The sequence below is a fragment of the Amborella trichopoda genome, chromosome 9, assembly GCF_054954075.1.
Source record: "Amborella trichopoda isolate Santa Cruz 75 chromosome 9, AtrichopodaSantaCruz75HAP2 v2.0, whole genome shotgun sequence".
NCBI classification, from domain to species: domain Eukaryota; kingdom Viridiplantae; phylum Streptophyta; class Magnoliopsida; order Amborellales; family Amborellaceae; genus Amborella; species Amborella trichopoda.
This window is the reverse complement of record NC_142344.1, coordinates 1,404,129-1,421,895: the sequence shown is the minus strand read 5'-3', so window position 1 is coordinate 1,421,895 and position 17,767 is coordinate 1,404,129. Positions and strand designations below refer to the sequence as shown.

Here is a 17,767-nt window from a genome sequence, read left to right as displayed (position 1 = left end):
ATGGTTGTAATTAATTGTGACCACTCTATTCCAAGTTAAATGTTCTCATTCTAAACAATCGCATCTCGAATATTTTCCATGTAAACTCCTAAATCAATATCTCTCACGAATATTTTCCGTGAAAATTCACAAATATTTGTCCCTTACTCTGTCTTGCATCGTCCGCTGTGAAAAAAAGAACTCACTGGTACTTTCTCTCTCCTTCACAAATATTTTCCCTTCTTTCTCTACTTGCAAACATTTCACCCCCTCTCTTCGATCACCTGTTCTGGAGTTGAGTTTCGGTACGCTGCGTTCGCAAATTTCCACTTTTTTTTTTCTGTATCCATTCACGAGCTTAATTCCATGAATATTTGTTCGTTTAGGGCTCAGCCATCATTTGATTAATTATCAGTTGCTCAAATTCGGTTCACAATATTTAAAGTTCATGAATTTTATGGATTGTTATCAGTTCCAATCCTTGAAGGTTTTGGTTTTTTCTTTTTCATTTTTGATTTGAGTAAATAAAATAAACTAAAATAAGGGATGTGATTTAGGAAGTGTTAAAAACGTTTTCCCTCTTTCTTGTCATTTTTAAAACTGAAATTATGTGATTCACTGTCTCAATATCCAGGTGCATTTGCTGAATTTGGCAAAATAGTAGGGATTTTGTTAAATTTCAGAAAACCAGGTTATATCAGTGTCGTTTTTGTTGAATATGGAGATTGGGAGGAACTTTGTTTAATATCCAGAAAACTGGATGCTTTAATAAATATAAATCTAAAAAATGGTAACTTTTTGCTTATTTCTGAGAATGGAGGAATCTCTTCTAATTTTCAGAAGTTATAGAGAAGTGGGTGATTTGGGTCCCTTTTTTTTTGTTGATTTTGGATATTTGGAGGAGTTTTTTCAATTTCTCAATATTGAGGCGATTCCCATTACTTTGTTTGCCAAGTTTGGAGGGTTGGAGAACTTTATCTTAATTTTCAGAAGTGCAGAAATTCTGATCACCTTTTTTTTGTCTATTTTGGAGAATGGGTAGATTTCTTTTCCCTATCACAAAATTGAGCAGTTCTAAACACTTTAAAGCACTTTATTTTCAGGTTGATTTGTTGCATGTGGTTTTCTTTCTCTTGTTTTCAGAAAACCACAAACTGTTTCAGTGAATGGATCGTTTATCTATTAAGTATAATATGACTACAGAGGAATCAAACTTACAGCTTCAACTTCCAAGGATAATTCATTCTATTTCCTTGGCTAGTATTTTCTTAGGCAGAATAGGCTGTACCATTCTTTTGAAATAACTTATGTGTAATATGAAGGAGACAAGGCTGCACATTACATATGTATTGGAAACAATCACTATATTAATCGTATGGAAAGAATAGATACATTTTTTGATTCGCTTGTCAAGCATGATGAAACCTTCATTTGCACAATTTTTTTTTCTTTTATCATAGGGTTGCTCACTCCTATAACTAGGATTATAACTCTTGATTCATGTTATTAGTCTTCTAGTCAGATGGATGGTTTGAGATTTTTATATTAGATGATGGAATGCGCCTTCTTTTCTTTAAGAGTTTTCCCTTTGGAAATGACTAGAATAAGCTTTGGTTGAACATATGACAGGGAATGCTTTAGAAGATATTCGCCCTGCTACATACTGCTTGCAGTTGCCTTGTGAGGAAAGTTTTCTTAATGCAGTTTCAATGTTTTGCGAGGAAGTTTTCTGGTTTGCCACTTCCGCTAGTTTCTATTGTGCCTCCTTGTCCAAGGTAGGCTTTTTGGTGCAATCCTTCTTAACCATCCATACTCTTTGATATAGCTCCATTTTCTTTTCTTATTTTATCTGTTTTTTGTGGTTGTGTTTATTCCTTTCCAGTTACAGATCTACCATCTAAGTGTACCCAATGGGATTAAGCATTCACAGTGTTATGGGGCATGGCACCTGTTTTACGTTTGTTCCTATGTCTTGCTCATGAAGACCTATGTAAATGATTTGCTCATGAATACGTAATATGCAATTTGATTAAAACATTGTAGACACCAAAAGAAAAAATATTTCAATATCAACTGGAATTTGGATGTGCATAGTTGTTTAGTGTTGCGCATTGAAGTCCTTGATGATCATATGATATCTCTGTAGTGCCATTGACTATGAAAGCAGTTCATGGTTTCTGTTTTCTTTTTCTTATTGGGATTAATCTTTAATATGCCAAAATAAAGCTTCCTTATCTACCCTAGAATTGTTGGGGACTTGGGTTGAATTTTTTGACATGGAATGTAAAATATTTGCATACATATATGTAGAATGCTAGACTGGTCTAAGAAAGGTGATGACCTTAAACTTTCCCTTAACCCATCCCATACCCGGGTAAAAGGGCATGGTTGTGTTAGGTAGGCAGCCAACGTAAAATTTTGCCAAAACCCATCATGATGATATGTTGAATGGTAGACATGCGTACATATATATTCATGGCCATGTCAATGCCCTTAATACAATCTGGACTTTCTCCATTGGTAGTTTATGCCATTGGTATCTGATTCCCCCAGGTTCTATGTTCAAGACCAGTTGGGGTTCTGATTTAGGTTCTAATACCATCAGTCACATGTTAACACCCTTAAAACGATTGGTATTTTTCCATTGTTACCTACTCCATACCTTTTCTTCGATTTTGACACTATAGGTGTGTAGAATCTTTAATAGTGGATGATTCTCTTACTTTTTACGCACATTTTACCACGAACTACAAACGTGCACTTTCTAAATGCCACTTCCAAAAGTGGCATACGTGAATTGTTAGGATTTCAGGTATAATATAAACTCGTTTCTTTGTTTCATGTGCAGAGAGGCCCATTTTTGGTATGTCATGCCTGATGAGGTAGAGGACAAAATCCTCTTGAGTCAATATGCAAAGCTACTATCTCCAGAGGAAAAGGAAGACATATCTCGTATGGGAGGAGATAAGCTTCAGAAGCATGCCCTAATTACGCGTACTTTGGTGCGAACCACTCTGGCTAGATGTAGGGTTCGAGTATTATGCCCATTTTTTTTTTTCTAAAGCATCTACCTTCTTATAAACTATCCTTCGCAATCACACTCTTTACAATATTGCTCTGCTAATTTAATTGGCAGACCTTAAGTCAAAGTTAAAGTTTCCTCTCTTTTTTCTTAGATTTATGTTGCGGCATCTTTAATATATTGCTATTGAATATTCATACAAGCATGCTGTGCTTAAGAACCTGACCAAACATGAATAAGGTTTTGCTGAATCAACAAATGAACTGATTTATCATCATATCCCTTTTATTTTGATTGATGGACCCATCTTGTGTTACATTGGATACAGATTCCCAAGAACGCCCTGAATCATTGAAGTTCAGGAAGAACAAATATGGAAAGCCGGAGGTATACAGTCAAATCTAATTGATGCTTGAAGAAGCCTGCTTTAATATTAATTTTTAGATCATAGGTATCATAAACATTTTGGTATAGGGAAATATTCTATAACCTGATGGACTATGGAGAAACGGACTTCATTGGGGTGATCACCATCCAATGGAATGATGGACGCTGATGAAGTTAGTGGGACTCGTAAGAAAAGGAATGGACCCTAACGATCAGTTCCACTCTCACTCCATCACTATCCATCATCATAGAATACTGATGATCTCAGTGCATTGTGGTTTTCCCTTATCTATTGGTTATACTATATCTTCCCTTCGGTTTATTAGGTTGACATTGTATTCCAGTCTAAGGCACTGGATAGGGGTAGTTGTTGTTGTTGTTGTTGTTTCTTATCGTTGTCTTTTTTATTATTTGTTATTCTCTCTCTTAAATGTTATTTATTTGGCTAGGTAGAATGGCAACCTAGGGCACATCAGGTTCCACCGTCCTTGCACTTCAACCTCTCACATACTTCTTCATTAATTGCCTGTGGTGTGACCATAGACTCTCCTGTAAATTCCGTAACTTATTTCCCCAAATATGATTTAAAATTGGTTGCTGCTATAATATTTTTTGTGGGAAATTTTGTTTTAAGAATTGATTATTCTTTTATCAAAAGGTTGGCATCGATGTAGAAGAGAAACAGAGGAAGATGAGGAATGACATCCTCTCTTTCGCTAAACGTTACTTATCCTCCCAGGAAGTGGAGTATTTATGTGCCCTAAAGGACCCTGAGATTCAACGACAAGAACTCTTGAAGTTGTGGACTCTCAAGGTGAGTGAGATTATCTTTTTACGTATCACAATATCTGGAAATTAGATCAGCTCAAAGAAAATTTCTTAGTTTCAAATAAAAAGAAGAGGGTGATTCCCTTAACAGAGAAGGAATAATCTGCAGTATTGAAGGGATCCTTAATTTCCAATAATGCATCATGCTGGAGATTTCTTAGATTTTGCATTGTATAAATGGATTTTGAATCGCCATTATCCCTATGGAGTATTCACAATTTATGCTTTTTAGTTTGCCATGATGGAGAGTTTTGCAGGAAGCATATGTTAAGGCATTGGGTAGGGGATTTTCGGGAGCACCCTTTAAGGATTTTACAATACATCTAAGAGCCATGGGGGACTTGAAATCTCTAAATGAAGTATGTTTACAATCTGATGTTAGCTGTTTTAATTACCCTCATGGTTATAGTGAAATCTCCTTGTTTATTTGTCTTCATAGTTGGAGGGCATTTTTTGTGGCTTCTCTTTAGTTGGGTTTTTTTTTTTTCTGTAGGAATTATCAGAAAAATAATGACGTTTATTAGTTAAAAGGAAAGGAAGTTTTTACTTATAGATGTCAATCTTTTTGGCTTTGAATTGCAGGAATCCGACATAGTTCTAGAAGCTTCTGGAAACATAGCTGGTGTCTCATCAACTTGGCAATTTGCACTGTTTGAGTTGGCGAATTCACACTATGCTGCAATCTGCATGGAGCAGAATGATAATAGCAATGGTACAGCAAATCCAGTCTATCTATTGAAGACCGACTTGCTCCCATAATTGAGTAGTTTGTCCTTTGCTGGGGTTTGAAGCAAAATTTTAGATCTTGGATAGATGATATATATTTTTTAAAATAAATAGATTTACTACACACAGAAATGTCTTACCAAGATTTCAATGCCAAGTTTCAGTTATAAATTTATATGGCCAATCTAGAATTATTTCCAAATTATTTTGATTTCAGAATAGTTTAGTCCACTGCAGTTGTGAAACCGTTCAAAAACTTCCAATGAAGCTTTTGTTCCCAAGTGACCACTTCTTGTGTTTACAGAAGTTGATAGCAGTGGGATGATCAAGTTGAAGGCATGGAAGACCATCCCTTACATAGAGGATGAATGCATATCTGGAACTGATTCGATCGTTAAAATCATTGGTTCTGTAAGTTTCTAAGATTGCTCTTGCGGTTTCACACCATTCTTTTGTGGTAATCTCGCTTTATGTTTATCTCTTTGAGGCCACACATCAAACTACTCAGACTGTAATTTTTACAGGCAAATGGAGCAGGTGTGTTCTGAATTAAAAAATGGTTTTGTGATTAAATTTGAAGGTTCAGGGACATCCATGGACATACCGTCCCAAATTTATTGATCAATCATATCGATCACCTGGATATTGAATCTGAAAGAAAGAGGAAATTTGAATTCTAAAATTGGTCCATCTTGTTTTTTTTTTTTTTGAATGTGCATTAAATCTTAAAAAATAATCAGATTTGCATTGGTTTTTGGAGCTCCAAATTCATAGATGCTGAAACTGGATGGGGTTTGCAGTAATCTAAGATGCGTTTTGATTCCTAAAACCCTTGAGAACCGGGGGTGATGCATGAGTTGGCTGACTCAACAAAAACATATCCCATAAACTATGTTTAGATTCAAATTATCACTAAGTTCAATAAGAATTCCCCAGAAATTTTTGGATTCAAATTCTCACCAAACTTGGTAAGAATTTATAGTAGATTGAGATGGTCAAGCTGTTTAGTGGAGCTATAATGGCATAAGATTTTTTTTTTTTTGAGGACTCCAAAGCCTGCTTTGGCTACTAAATTGTAGGATCAGAGACCTCTTAGAAGCTCTGACGCCACAACTGATAACCTACACATACTTTTCTACTTAAATGAATATTCCAATTAATTTTCTATTTTTTTTGGGCTGTATTTTTCAATATTTTGAGAACTGGTTTTCATTGTTCTTCCCTAACACATGGAATAAAGAAAAATAGTTTTTAAGAGAAATACTCAAAAATGGAAAGTAGTAGGCTCCAAAGGACTTGGTTGGAAGGAGCGAGAAAAGATATGTGGACTTATACTCTCACTGAGGGTATGACCCTTAATAGAGCAGAATGGTAGATCATGATCCATGTAGTCGATTTCAATTAGTAGGAAAAAGGCGTTGATGATGATGACGACAATGATGATCATCAAAATGGTCAAACCGCCTTAAAAGATCACTTAGCTGGTAAGATCAACCAAGTTATTCGCTATAAAATTAATATGATAGCAAAAAGTGATTTAACTCGTACCTCTTTGATTATTTTGTGAGAAGAATATTTGAAAGGAAGTATATAATACGATTATTTATCTTTGATACAAGGTGGTCACAATTAATCTTGATCATTGAATGTGAAATTGGATGGCTGTATTTATTTCATTGATCAAGCTCAAAGTTTAAAATAAATTTTTTAAACTTTGTGACACACTTAAACAATCAGATTTCACATCATATGATTGTTAGTAAGTGTGACCTCTCTGTATTAAAGATGAATAGTCTTATTGTATACAATCCCATATTTGAAATACTCATATTCTTGGCTTTGGAATGTTGAACTAGCAAATGTAAATGTACGAAAATGGCTTTGCTTATTTTGGGTTCAAAATATTGATTGATAAATTCTAATAATAAAAAATATATGTACATGTTTGAAACTTGGACTGTGGGATTATGAGATATATCATTTGCCTTGGGTTAATCAAGTCTAATGATTTATGAGTCTGAAAATTGAATGGAAAGGGTAAAACTCTATCCTCAGTTTGGAACCAAGAACAAGCATGGAATTTCTATTGTACGTGTAGTGTATATAAAGTTGTATAATTTCTATTGTACGTGTATTGTATATAACGTCTCGACCATATGCTCAAATGTGTATTTTGGGGTTGGTAAATCATGTCATGACTTAAAAATCATTTTTTTTTTTTTAAAAAAAAAAATTGGGCCTAAAAATCTATTTTAAGTTTTAACCATTAACTATGAAATTTAAATTAAAAAAATGGTGCATATAGGGTACATTTATAAATACTTGAAATTTTTGAAAATGGATGGTTTGGATGATATGTTATAATATGCATTATTTATGGACTTATTTCTTTTTTTATTTCTATACATCTCGAGGTTGAGATGATCGATTAGAGGGTTTTGTAAGGCCGAACAACTTTTTGTGATAGATTTTTGAGAGGGGTCATACTTCAACTATATAAAGTTGATACCTTATATAAACTTTTTCCTTGATATCATTGTACTACTAAATGTGCCAAATTAACAAAAATGTTTTTACTTATTTGGAATTCCTAACCTAGAGTATAAGCATCTTCGAAATTGTTAACGAAATAATTGAGGAAGTACTTTAGAGAAATGATCTTTCAAGAGTAACAATAAGTTAGTTGATTTGAGCACGTGAGCGATTTTTTTTCAGGTCTTTTATATGTTGTAATCACGTATTATTTGTTTATCTTACAAGCTATTATCAAAGGGACTGTATGCTATAAGAAGGATCACAATTGATACTAGCTATCGCATGTCAAATCGATTGTATACCGTTTATCTTTGATACAAGAAGATCACAATAGATACTAGCTATTGGATGGCTTGGGGAGTGATACAACATTCGAAAAAAAAAAAAATTGGACTTTTGATCTAGTAAATGACACTCACAACCATCCGACTTGAAATTTGACATATAAAAGTGATTATGATCTCATTGTATTAAAAATAAATAATTTCTTTGTGTACTTTTTCACTATCAAATAACCACTATTTGATGGGTTTTTTGGGCAGAAGTGGAGGTTCCAGATGTTATGCAAACAAGCACGTATACTACGCTTGCAAGAGCATAGTTGAGATCTAGTACCTCTATTAAAAAACCTACTTGGGAGAATTCTTTCAATTTTAAATTGTGGGAGCCACCTAATAATCATTAGATGATTATTTTTAAAAGAAAAATTTGAATTTTGAGTTTTCCAATACTAATATCTCATACCTAGACGGCCTATCTTCAATCTTTAGACATATTTTTCAAAGTCCATAGACAGAGAGATTTGGAAATTTTTTCTATTGAGATTAGTCTATGGCTGAAGAGGTTAAGTTTCCAAAATTTGTGGGTTAGCGAGACAAATTCTAGTTTATTACTTGCGCTCACATGAAAGAGAAGGCATGGATCCTAAAAATCCAAACAACAAACATGACCACAAATTGTGGTCTAAATCATGGCGAGTCGACTATAACTTGTCCGAGTCGCATCGGATGAGGTCTAGCTGAGTAAATGGGACCCTGACACAAGCCTGACATGACTGCAAGACATGCTCTAGGCAAGGTCCCAAAGAAATTGTAAAAATTATGGAAAATAGGAGGCTAAAAGAATTTCTTGTCTTTGATCAGTGTTTTAAAACCTGTCGATTTCTGATATGTTTCGTCAATTTGGATGGGAATCGGTTGGGACCGAACCACTCTAATTCGAGTTGTCTTTAAAACCCTCATATATATATATATAGATATATATTATTTTATTTTTCTTTGAGCTTATCTAATATTTTATTGAGTCCCTTTTAAATCTCCATCCCATAAATGCCTATTTTAATTTTTAGTTTATTTAATTTTAATATTTTTCTAGATCACCAATTAGACTAATTCAGACCCAATCCAAATCGTTGATCCAATGATTTGATAGATTTGTGGGTGACCAATAAGCCCTAAAGATTCAGGTTTTGAGACATTGTTCTTAACTTCCTTAAAAGTTAGAAACCCTTTCTTTTAGAAAAGGACCCAGTTTCTAAGTAGTCAAGCTTGCATATGTAGAAATGCAGGCTTCTTAATAAATATATTTTTGAGATGGATTTTAAGATTTAATTTTTAAAGATATGTAATATCTAACATGGACATCATGAATATGAAAAAATAAATAAATTTTAAAAGCTAAAAATAATAAATTTAATAAAAAAACATTTGGACGACCGTTAGTTTCCATCGGTTTTAGATGGAACACCTATGTGCATCCATCTTTAAGATGGATGCTTTGCACTTTATGGACCACATATGTAGAAATGCGGTCCAGCCCCCCCCGCCCCCCCCCCCCCCCCCCCCCCCCTCCCCTTAAACAATTTTCCTTTAGAAAAACACATTAATTCCTCAGCTCTCAACGTAAATAAAATAAAAGCAAATGATAAATAAATGATCCAAGCAGGAAAAATAATCCAACCACGACAAGGTAAATTAATGCTTCAATTTCACACAACATTTCATACTCATACTTTAACACTCTTTAATTTTACGAAAAAGTTTATATAAGCTTGCAACCTTATAATATAGAACTACGGATGCACTTAAAAAATTCATCGAAAAAAGTTGTTTTAATGTTGAAAAACCTTGTAATTGATCATCTCGACATTGAGATGTATGACTATGAAAATTAAAAAGATTTTGCGTCTTAGAAATAGTGCATCTTACAACATATTATCTACACCGTCAATTTTCAAGATTTTCATATGTTTATAGATTTACTTGATTTTAACTATTTTTGAAATTTAAAATTTTATAATTAGATATAAAAATTGATTTTGAGATAATCTCAAAAACATTTTACATAAAAATTATACATTATGATAAAATTTGAAGGTGCACCGTAGTGGGATTGTTTACGGTTGCAACCATATGGAAATAATATATATAAGATTAAGTTTACATAAATACAAAAAGTGTAATGTTGCGCAATCTACATATACTTATTTTGTATTACTAAAGGAAAATAGATAAGAGTTTAGCAAATAAAATAAATTAAGTTGGATTAGAAAATAGATAGAGTTTAACAAAAAATAAATTATGTAAATTTAAATAAAACTTATGAAAAAAAAGACTAAAATGCGTATTTGCTAAGAAAATATATGGTCAATAAATTAAATAAATTATGAAAAGTTGAAAAAACATTTGAAAAATTCAGGTATGACATAGAAATGTTCAAGAATATATTTAATTATGTAAAATAAATGAAATATAAAGAATATTTTGAAGTTATTTTTCACATGGTCCAAGTATTGCTAATGCACATGCAATTATAGTCATAGTGCAAGCACGACATAGGCACACACATATATGAAAAAGTTTATATAGAGCCGAGTCACAAAACAGTCAAATTAGAGCATATCTCAAAAACTTTCACTAGGAGAGGTTTTTATACTCAAATATCCTCAAATTGATCATCTCGACATCAAGATGCATAGACATGAGAAAAAAAATAGATTTCAAGTTTTGGAAATAGTGCATCTTGTAATGCATTTTTTAACCGTCAGTTTTTTAAGTTTTCATAGATCTGCTCGATCTAAATTTTATAATTAGAGATAAAAATATATTTGAAAACTATCACAGAGATTTTTAGTATTGAAACCACATTTCTCGATACTATTTTAAGGCGCGCTCTACTTTAATTGTTTAGAGCCTTGGCTCTATACAAATTGCACCCCACGTACATATCACTCTTTCATAATTCTTTTTTTCTTGGCTTGACATGCTTGGGACCGGGTCGGTCCTGGGCCAAAATTATATGGCCCAGCACAGACTAGGCGCGTTTTCTAGTGCCCTACTACAGGTGAGAATTATTTCAAGGACACGGTTTTTTATGCAGCACCAGCCTGCATATTGTAGCAATGCAGGCTTGACAGTAAATATATATTTTAAATATAATTTGATTTTTAAAGAATATATAATCTTTAGCATGGAACTCATGAGTAAGAAAAAAAAATTGAAAATTAAAACTAATAATGATATTAAGAACAATAATGTAGAAATGCGGTCCAGCCCGCGTGAAACAATTTTACTTGTTTTCAATCCTTACGACTCCGACTATTGTGAGCATACTGTATGAAACGGTATCATACTACACAATCCCATCGAAATTGCTGACAGTATACAATTAGCGGGATTTTCTTCTTTCCGTGTTCAAAGTCTCAGGTTGCACTCTTCTTCTCTGAAATCACCAATGGTTCGAGCTCCGAAATCAGCTGAAAATGGCGAAAATCTACCTGAAAATAGAGAAGTTACAGAGAGAAAGAAGCTTAAGCATCTCGCTTTATCTCAGAAACTTCTATCCCGAGCTCCTGCAAAGCCCTCGAGTCCTCTGGAACCTTCGAAAATGGTCACCAAACAAGATGGGCGTGACATTGTGAAAAAGGGACACCGAAAAAGCAAATTTCTCTTTGCTTTCCCAGGCCTTTTGGCGCCTGTTAGTGGTGGAAAGATTGGGGAGCTTGCAGATTTAGGGTCGAAGAATCCGATCCTCTATATCGATTTTCCTCAGGTTTTCATAATGAAGTGGCATGCATCTTTCTTCAAATTTTGGTTTGTACGGGTTTTTCATAGCAGTGTTGATAACTTGAAAGGCTGAAGTTTGAAGTTTGGTGTCCATTTGGTCCGAATATCTCTTTCCATAAATCTTAGGGTTTGTTTTGATTTAGTTTTTAATTAGGTTTTGTTGATATTTGGGTTGGTCCTTTTCAGCCTATTCTCTGTTCATTATTGATTGATCGTAATATTCACCAGACATGTTCTTACTCATTTCATTAATATTTTGAACTTTGAAGTTTAGTTTACCATTGGTCTTAATTTCTCTGTCTGTGAATCTTAGGGTTTGTATTTATTTAGTCTTCAATTAGGTTTTTCTGATGTTTGGGATGGTCCGGTTTCAGATTATTCTTTGTTCGTTGTTGAATGATCACAAGATTCACTAGTTATATTCTTTGTCATTTCATTGATTATTTGTTCAGTTACTAATTACTGCTAAGATGGGTTTTATTTTTGGTTGTGAAGCGTCTTAATTTGTTTTATTTTATAACTTTTGTTATTGTGTTGCATTTATGAATTGGGATTATGGTTTTATTATGAAATTCGTTGATGACAGGGTCGGATGAAGCTTTTTGGAACTATTGTGTATCCGAAGAACAAGTACTTGACACTTCAATTTGCTCGTGGGTCTAAGAACGTATCATGTGAGGATTCATTTGAGAACTTGGTTAGTAATTTGGAACATTTTTTTTCGGGTGAGTGGGTTTTTGCGTGTCTGGTAGTTATGGTGTGTGAAAACCTTCTGGTTTCTAATTCATAAAATTCATCTTCTCGATTCTCAGTTTCTATGCTTTTGTTTTGGTAGGTTGTATTTTCTGATGCATGGTGGATCGGAAAGAAAGAAGCTAACCCCGAGGAGCTCCAGCTTGAGTTCCCTAAGGAACTTGAGGTTTGCTTCCCTTTCAATGTGTTTATTTCTTCTCCTTACTAGTTTGGTATTACTCTTTTGCTTGTGTTGTCTGAGTTTTTTAGCAAATTTTGATTATTGAAAACTTATAGTGCTTTCTTTATCTAGGCCATTCATTCCGATTTTGATTTCAAAGGTGGGGTTGGGGCAACAACCAAAGAGAAATCAGGCCCAATTAAACCCAATGAACCACTTTCTCCTAAGACTAAGTTTGAGATCGACGATTCTGATAATTCTAGCCCTTTGTCTGGTGAGAATTCAAATGGCGCACAGGAGGAGATTCTGACTCCTATTCGACATTCTGCAAGAACAGCCGGGAGAACATTCAAGTATTAATTTGTTTTGAATATGATTCTTTTAGATGAATTCGAGTAGTTTTTGAGGAAAGGTTGATTCTCAATGAGGGTTATTGAATTTGGTAGCGTTCACAATGTTGATTGATACTGAGGTTATTGAAATGTTTTTCTTGTATGAAGTGGTTTCGTTACTCTTTTCTTTTTTATAACCAAAACCACCATCATATGTCCTGAATTAGGAGGAGTTATCTTTTTACTTTCAGTTAATGCCTTTGTTTTATATAGGTAGGTTAACTTTATATGAAGGTCAACTTTCATATTATCCCCATACTCCAGTTTGTGCTATAATAGTTTCTTCTTTGTTGGTGCTTTGTCCAACGTCTCATTGGATTTACTTCGCATATTAACTATGAGATATAACATTTGATATATGATACAATCATTAAGTTTCCTGTTGATGGCCAAGCTCTTTGTTATACACTTGTTTTCTTTGTGGTTGTGCGCTCTTTATATGTTTCATAAAGTGATTGTTATGTATTGTATTTGCTGCTGCAGATATGTTGATTCCTCTTCTGGAGATGATTTTCGCAGTAAAGAAAGTGGCTCAGAGTTATCTGAAACAGAACAAGTGCATGAAACAAAGGAAGAAACAGAAAAAATGCCTGATGTGAAGAAAGAGGCGGTTCATCACAAAACTGAAAAAAAAACTTGTATAGTTACCCCTAAAACTTGCAAAAACACTGTTGTCCCTATATGCAAGTCATTATTTAGTTGCTTTACATTGACTATTCAGATTGCATTAAGCTTTATGTGCATGCTTCCATTTAAGTGAAATTTCTATCTCCTGTCCCTGAGAACTGACAGGGTTCCAATTTGACAGTCCATGACCCTCATTCTGTCAAGGATGAGAATGGCAAGAAAAAAGGCCATTTGCAAGCTGAAGCTAAACCGTCTTCTTCGTCCTTGGGAAAATCTAAAGAGCGTGATATTAAGAGAAAAGTCAGTCTTGTACAAGCTACTTTGTCCAATTTTCTTGACAAAGTGGATGAACAGGTAATTCATGACAAAAATCATTAAAGTGGAACTAGGGATTAATGCAGTTTGGCTATCCATGCTACATACAGCACTTCCTTGTATGGCTGGTGGGATCCATACAAATATTCAAGTTTTGGCTACATCAACTGATTGGAACTATACATCCATTTCAAAAGAATTCGTAGACCTAATGGATTGCACTTACAAACTTGGCTGAGGGGTGAACTAGAAATACTTGAGTAGAAATTTTGGTCTCTATTTAATATAGTTTTCTAATATATTACACTTAAGCGATTCAAATGCAAGGGCTCTAAATTTTCCTTATTTTTCTTATCCAGTTATTTTGGCATTTCAAGAAAAGCTCCATCCATATAATACAATGGAAACTTATGCTATGGATTTTTGACCTTTTTATTTTTTGGTGCAGAAGCCAAAGAAGAATGTAAAGGCCTCGTCAGCAATAAAAGGTGCCATTTTTCTCCTTAGAGCTGTTTGGGCTAATCAGGATATGCATGTGTAGGTCTTTTAACTAAGTTCTGACTTGCTTCAGGTACCAAGCCTTTATTTGCTAACTACTTTGTATTATGATGTTACCCAGCTTCTTTTGAAAGGAGGCAGAGTCCACGGAAATCAAAAGTAAGATGGTACTTTGGTCCTGAGCTCCTGATTTTTCCTACACTGCATGCCAGCCATGTGGCCAACTCTTCTTTGGTTTTCGTAATGGGGAGTATAAGATATTCCTATGAACTTGGAGAAACCAATCTCTATTGGGCCATCACTATCCAATGAAGTGATGGTAGCTGAACCAATCATGTCCTGTCATGGTGGTCCTTGATTGTTAACCATTTCAATGGGCTGTAATGACCCAATGGCCTAGTGTTTCAATGGTTCATTGGATCATTTTATTTTCACTGTTTAAGCTGAGGAACCTCTAACTGCTATTTGTCTGGATATTCATTTAAGGTTTCTTCTGTGTGTATCAATAACGTTCTATTGGCTTTCTCAACAAAATTTATCTTTTATTTATTTATTTATTTTGGATGAATAAAATTCATCGTTTATTGGTTGTAGGAAAGACACTAACAAAGTTGCTTAGTTTAGATGCTGCACGTGCATAGCTTACTCACACACAGAGTAGTATAATATGTGCATGGGCAATGGAGTTTATGAGATTTATGGTGACCTTGCATTTCCATTTGATGAAAACTTCCTGTATCATATTGGTGTTGCAGATTGAAGAGACACATACCAATAAACGCGTAAAGACCGATACTTGTGGGTATCTAAACTTCCTTTAACCTTAGTGTCGGTTTTCTGTTGTGACTTTCTTCACAATTATTTTAAATGTCTGTAAATACATGCCTCAGCAGTAACTTCTAAGCTGTTACCTGTGTATATTATCCCAGATCAGTTTCTGCTTATATCAAATGTACAATTTAAATTATGGTGTGGCAGTGCATAGACATTAAAACTTGATTTCTATTTTCAGTTTCTGTTTAGTTTAGTCGTACAATGTAAATTATTGTGTATGTTAATGTAAATTTCTTAATGGATTTTGAAATAACTTCTTTGATTGTTGGCTGAGGCATCTTGTCGGGGCTAGGGCGGATAAAGGAAAATCCACATTCTTATATGGATGGTTATGGGCATCATTCTAGGCCATTTTTTTTAAACATCTTCATGCCATCCTCATGCTTCCAATTTTAAGCATATAGATATTAAGGTAGACCTTTGAATAGATTGTAAAAGTTAAATAAAACGAAGTCCTGTAACTGTCTTTGGGCTTCCTACTTTATATTCTTAGATTTGCTTCCAATTATTTTTTTCTTTTTTCTTCTCACAAAATTATTGATGGATATTGGAGAGCTAATGACTCGCACTTGTATGAGTTCAGATTCTATCTTCAATGAACTTTCGATCTGCTTTTTTGTTTGTTTTTGTGCTTTTTTTTTTTTTTTTGCCTCCAAATGCTTTTACTTTTTATATGTTTTCTGAATATATGGGACATACAGGAATTATTCTTCTGACTTTGTAGCATCTCAAATTGCAGGGACCATACATGTGAATAGACAAAAGCCATCAAAGGTACGTGTCCATGCTTTACAATATATATTGTGCTACAATTCTAGAATAAATTTCAGTAATTTATATTATTAGTTATCATTACAAATTTGGCAGTTTTTTGATAGGTGTAACCCATTCTTAAATCTGTATTTTAATTTGGGTTCCTCTTTGTTAGGCTAGGCCTAGTTTGTTGGTCTATACATAAAGGTAAACTATTTCAGGTGGGCAAGCTCGCATGCCCGCATAAAACCTCCACCATCAAACTTAGTTGGACTGTGGAGATTGCAGGGACCCACTGCAATCTTGGACGGTGGAGGTTTTTTGCAGGCAAGCTTATGTCCATACATAAATACAGAGTTATTTTCATCAAATGATTGCTCCGATGTGAATTTCAGGTGGATCATGATGATGTTGAAGTGATCTCAAGTGACTCGCAGGTGCAATTTGCCCTTCATAGAAAATGCTGTAGGATTTTGATAGTTTTAAGATTCCTTTTTGAGTTTTCAATCATTGCATTCTAGACTGTGCTGGATGTTGCATTTTCCCCTTTCCTGTTGTCAGCAGGGAGTTTGGGAAATGTCTGGATGGGAACAAGTACTCTAATCCACAAAGTTCAGTGCTTACTAGTAATGGGAGTAGGATGCGATACTATTTTAAAATATTAAAAGGCTATTAACTCAAATATTACTGAATAGAAGTAATAGAAGCACACCACGAATAGCCCACATGAATTTTATGACTGACAACTGATGAGCAGTGAGAAAAAAATTGCTGAATTGGGCTCCATCTTGCCAGAGACATTTGCACTCAGCAAGGTGGTGGTCTGAATGCCAACCCCAAATATAGGGTGAGTTTGACCCAAGTCCTAAATTTTCTATATTTGTTGAGTGAGACTTGGCCGAGTCAGGCAGTCCGACTCGGCCATGTCAGCCTCTTGGGCTCAGGACCCTTGCTTGTCAGAGCCCGTCTCATGTTTTTAAAGGCTGGTGATGAATAACTTGCTTATGCATGCAACTATGCATTTTATCTAAGGTATAACCCATTCTTACCAGTTCTTTTTTTTGTTTTTTGGGTAGTCATTTTACTTATTAGTCATGAAGTATTTTTGTAAAGAAAGTTTGGAGGGCATGATTTTCTTCTCTTTTATTCAGTGTGTTATAAGTTTTCAATGTAATTTTCTTTGCATAACCAAAAAAAACATTTGCAGTTTCCTTTTTCATTCATTAAATGCTTGTGATCCACTCTCATCATGCAATACGGGATATCCATGTTAAAGTTAAGACTGCAGAAATGATAAGATGTCGCTAAAGATAGCTGGTCCATGCATATTCATATCTTGAATCATTACCGCTGAGTAATATTATTAATTTTGATTGCATGTTCATATCTTGATTAATTGCTAGTACATGATATTGTAATGCATTTATTACATGTCCATATCTTGACTAATATAGCTTGTGGATGATACGATGAATGTTGGTTACATTTCTTATCTTGACTAATAGCTAGTTAATGTATTATAAATATTGGTTGTAAACCCCAGTTAGGGAGAATAAAGTCTAAAATTGGGGGATTTTGCTTCCTCTTTTCTCCAGGCCACTAACGGCAATGATGAAGATTGGCTAGGTTGAAATACATCTGACAGGAATGCAGATTACAAGCATAGTCTGATTCATGGTGCATGATGAATCTGAGGTGGCTCTTCCTGTGCCCCAGATGTCTCACTCAACAAAAAGCAGCAGGAGCTGGCTCTTGGGTTTGGCTATGTATGCCCTCAAATATGTGAATGTTTGAGTGTCACATTAAATCATCAAACCACACTACGGTGGTTACATGAACCAATATATCAACAAAATTATTAATTCAATAAAATCAATTTACTCAATTGGTCAAA

The 17,767-nt window shown here is 34.3% G+C and overlaps 1 protein-coding gene across 24 annotated transcripts; it reads left to right on the top strand.

Moving 5' to 3' along the window:
- Positions 1 to 67: 67 nt before the first annotated feature.
- Positions 68 to 17,767, top strand: LOC18437562 (DNA-binding protein RHL1). 24 transcript variants are annotated; one of them, XR_016040929.1, is made up of 20 exons: positions 68 to 187; positions 1,609 to 1,754; positions 2,828 to 3,003; positions 3,330 to 3,388; positions 3,838 to 3,939; positions 4,047 to 4,202; positions 4,474 to 4,575; positions 4,799 to 4,928; positions 5,247 to 5,353; positions 12,128 to 12,238; positions 12,377 to 12,460; positions 12,587 to 12,807; positions 13,330 to 13,484; positions 13,655 to 13,827; positions 14,237 to 14,276; positions 14,408 to 14,445; positions 15,042 to 15,088; positions 15,860 to 15,894; positions 16,269 to 16,310; positions 17,469 to 17,767. XR_016040929.1 is itself a non-coding variant. In XM_088846904.1 (20 exons), exons 2-20 carry the CDS (start codon positions 1,678 to 1,680, stop codon positions 17,502 to 17,504), a joined length of 1,845 nt encoding a protein of 614 aa, XP_088703030.1. In that variant the 5' UTR covers positions 68 to 187; positions 1,609 to 1,677; the 3' UTR covers positions 17,505 to 17,767. The 24 variants fall into 24 exon arrangements, 18 of the variants coding, with proteins under 18 accessions (XP_088703030.1, XP_088703027.1, XP_088703023.1 ...); XR_016040930.1 differs by having other exon boundaries at positions 68 to 284; positions 14,240 to 14,276; XR_016040928.1 differs by having other exon boundaries at positions 68 to 284.

Excerpts from the sequence above, each read along its gene's own strand:
- LOC18437562 (XM_088846897.1), top strand. The coding sequence starts at position 1,678 with ATGCAGTTTCAATGTTTTGCGAGGAAGTTTTCTGGTTTGCCACTTCCG. Across the intron at positions 4,576-4,798 it reads ACTTGAAATCTCTAAATGAA|GAATCCGACATAGTTCTAGA; the intron begins GTATGTTTACAA and ends TTTGAATTGCAG. Across the intron at positions 4,929-5,246 it reads GCAGAATGATAATAGCAATG|AAGTTGATAGCAGTGGGATG; the intron begins GTACAGCAAATC and ends TTGTGTTTACAG.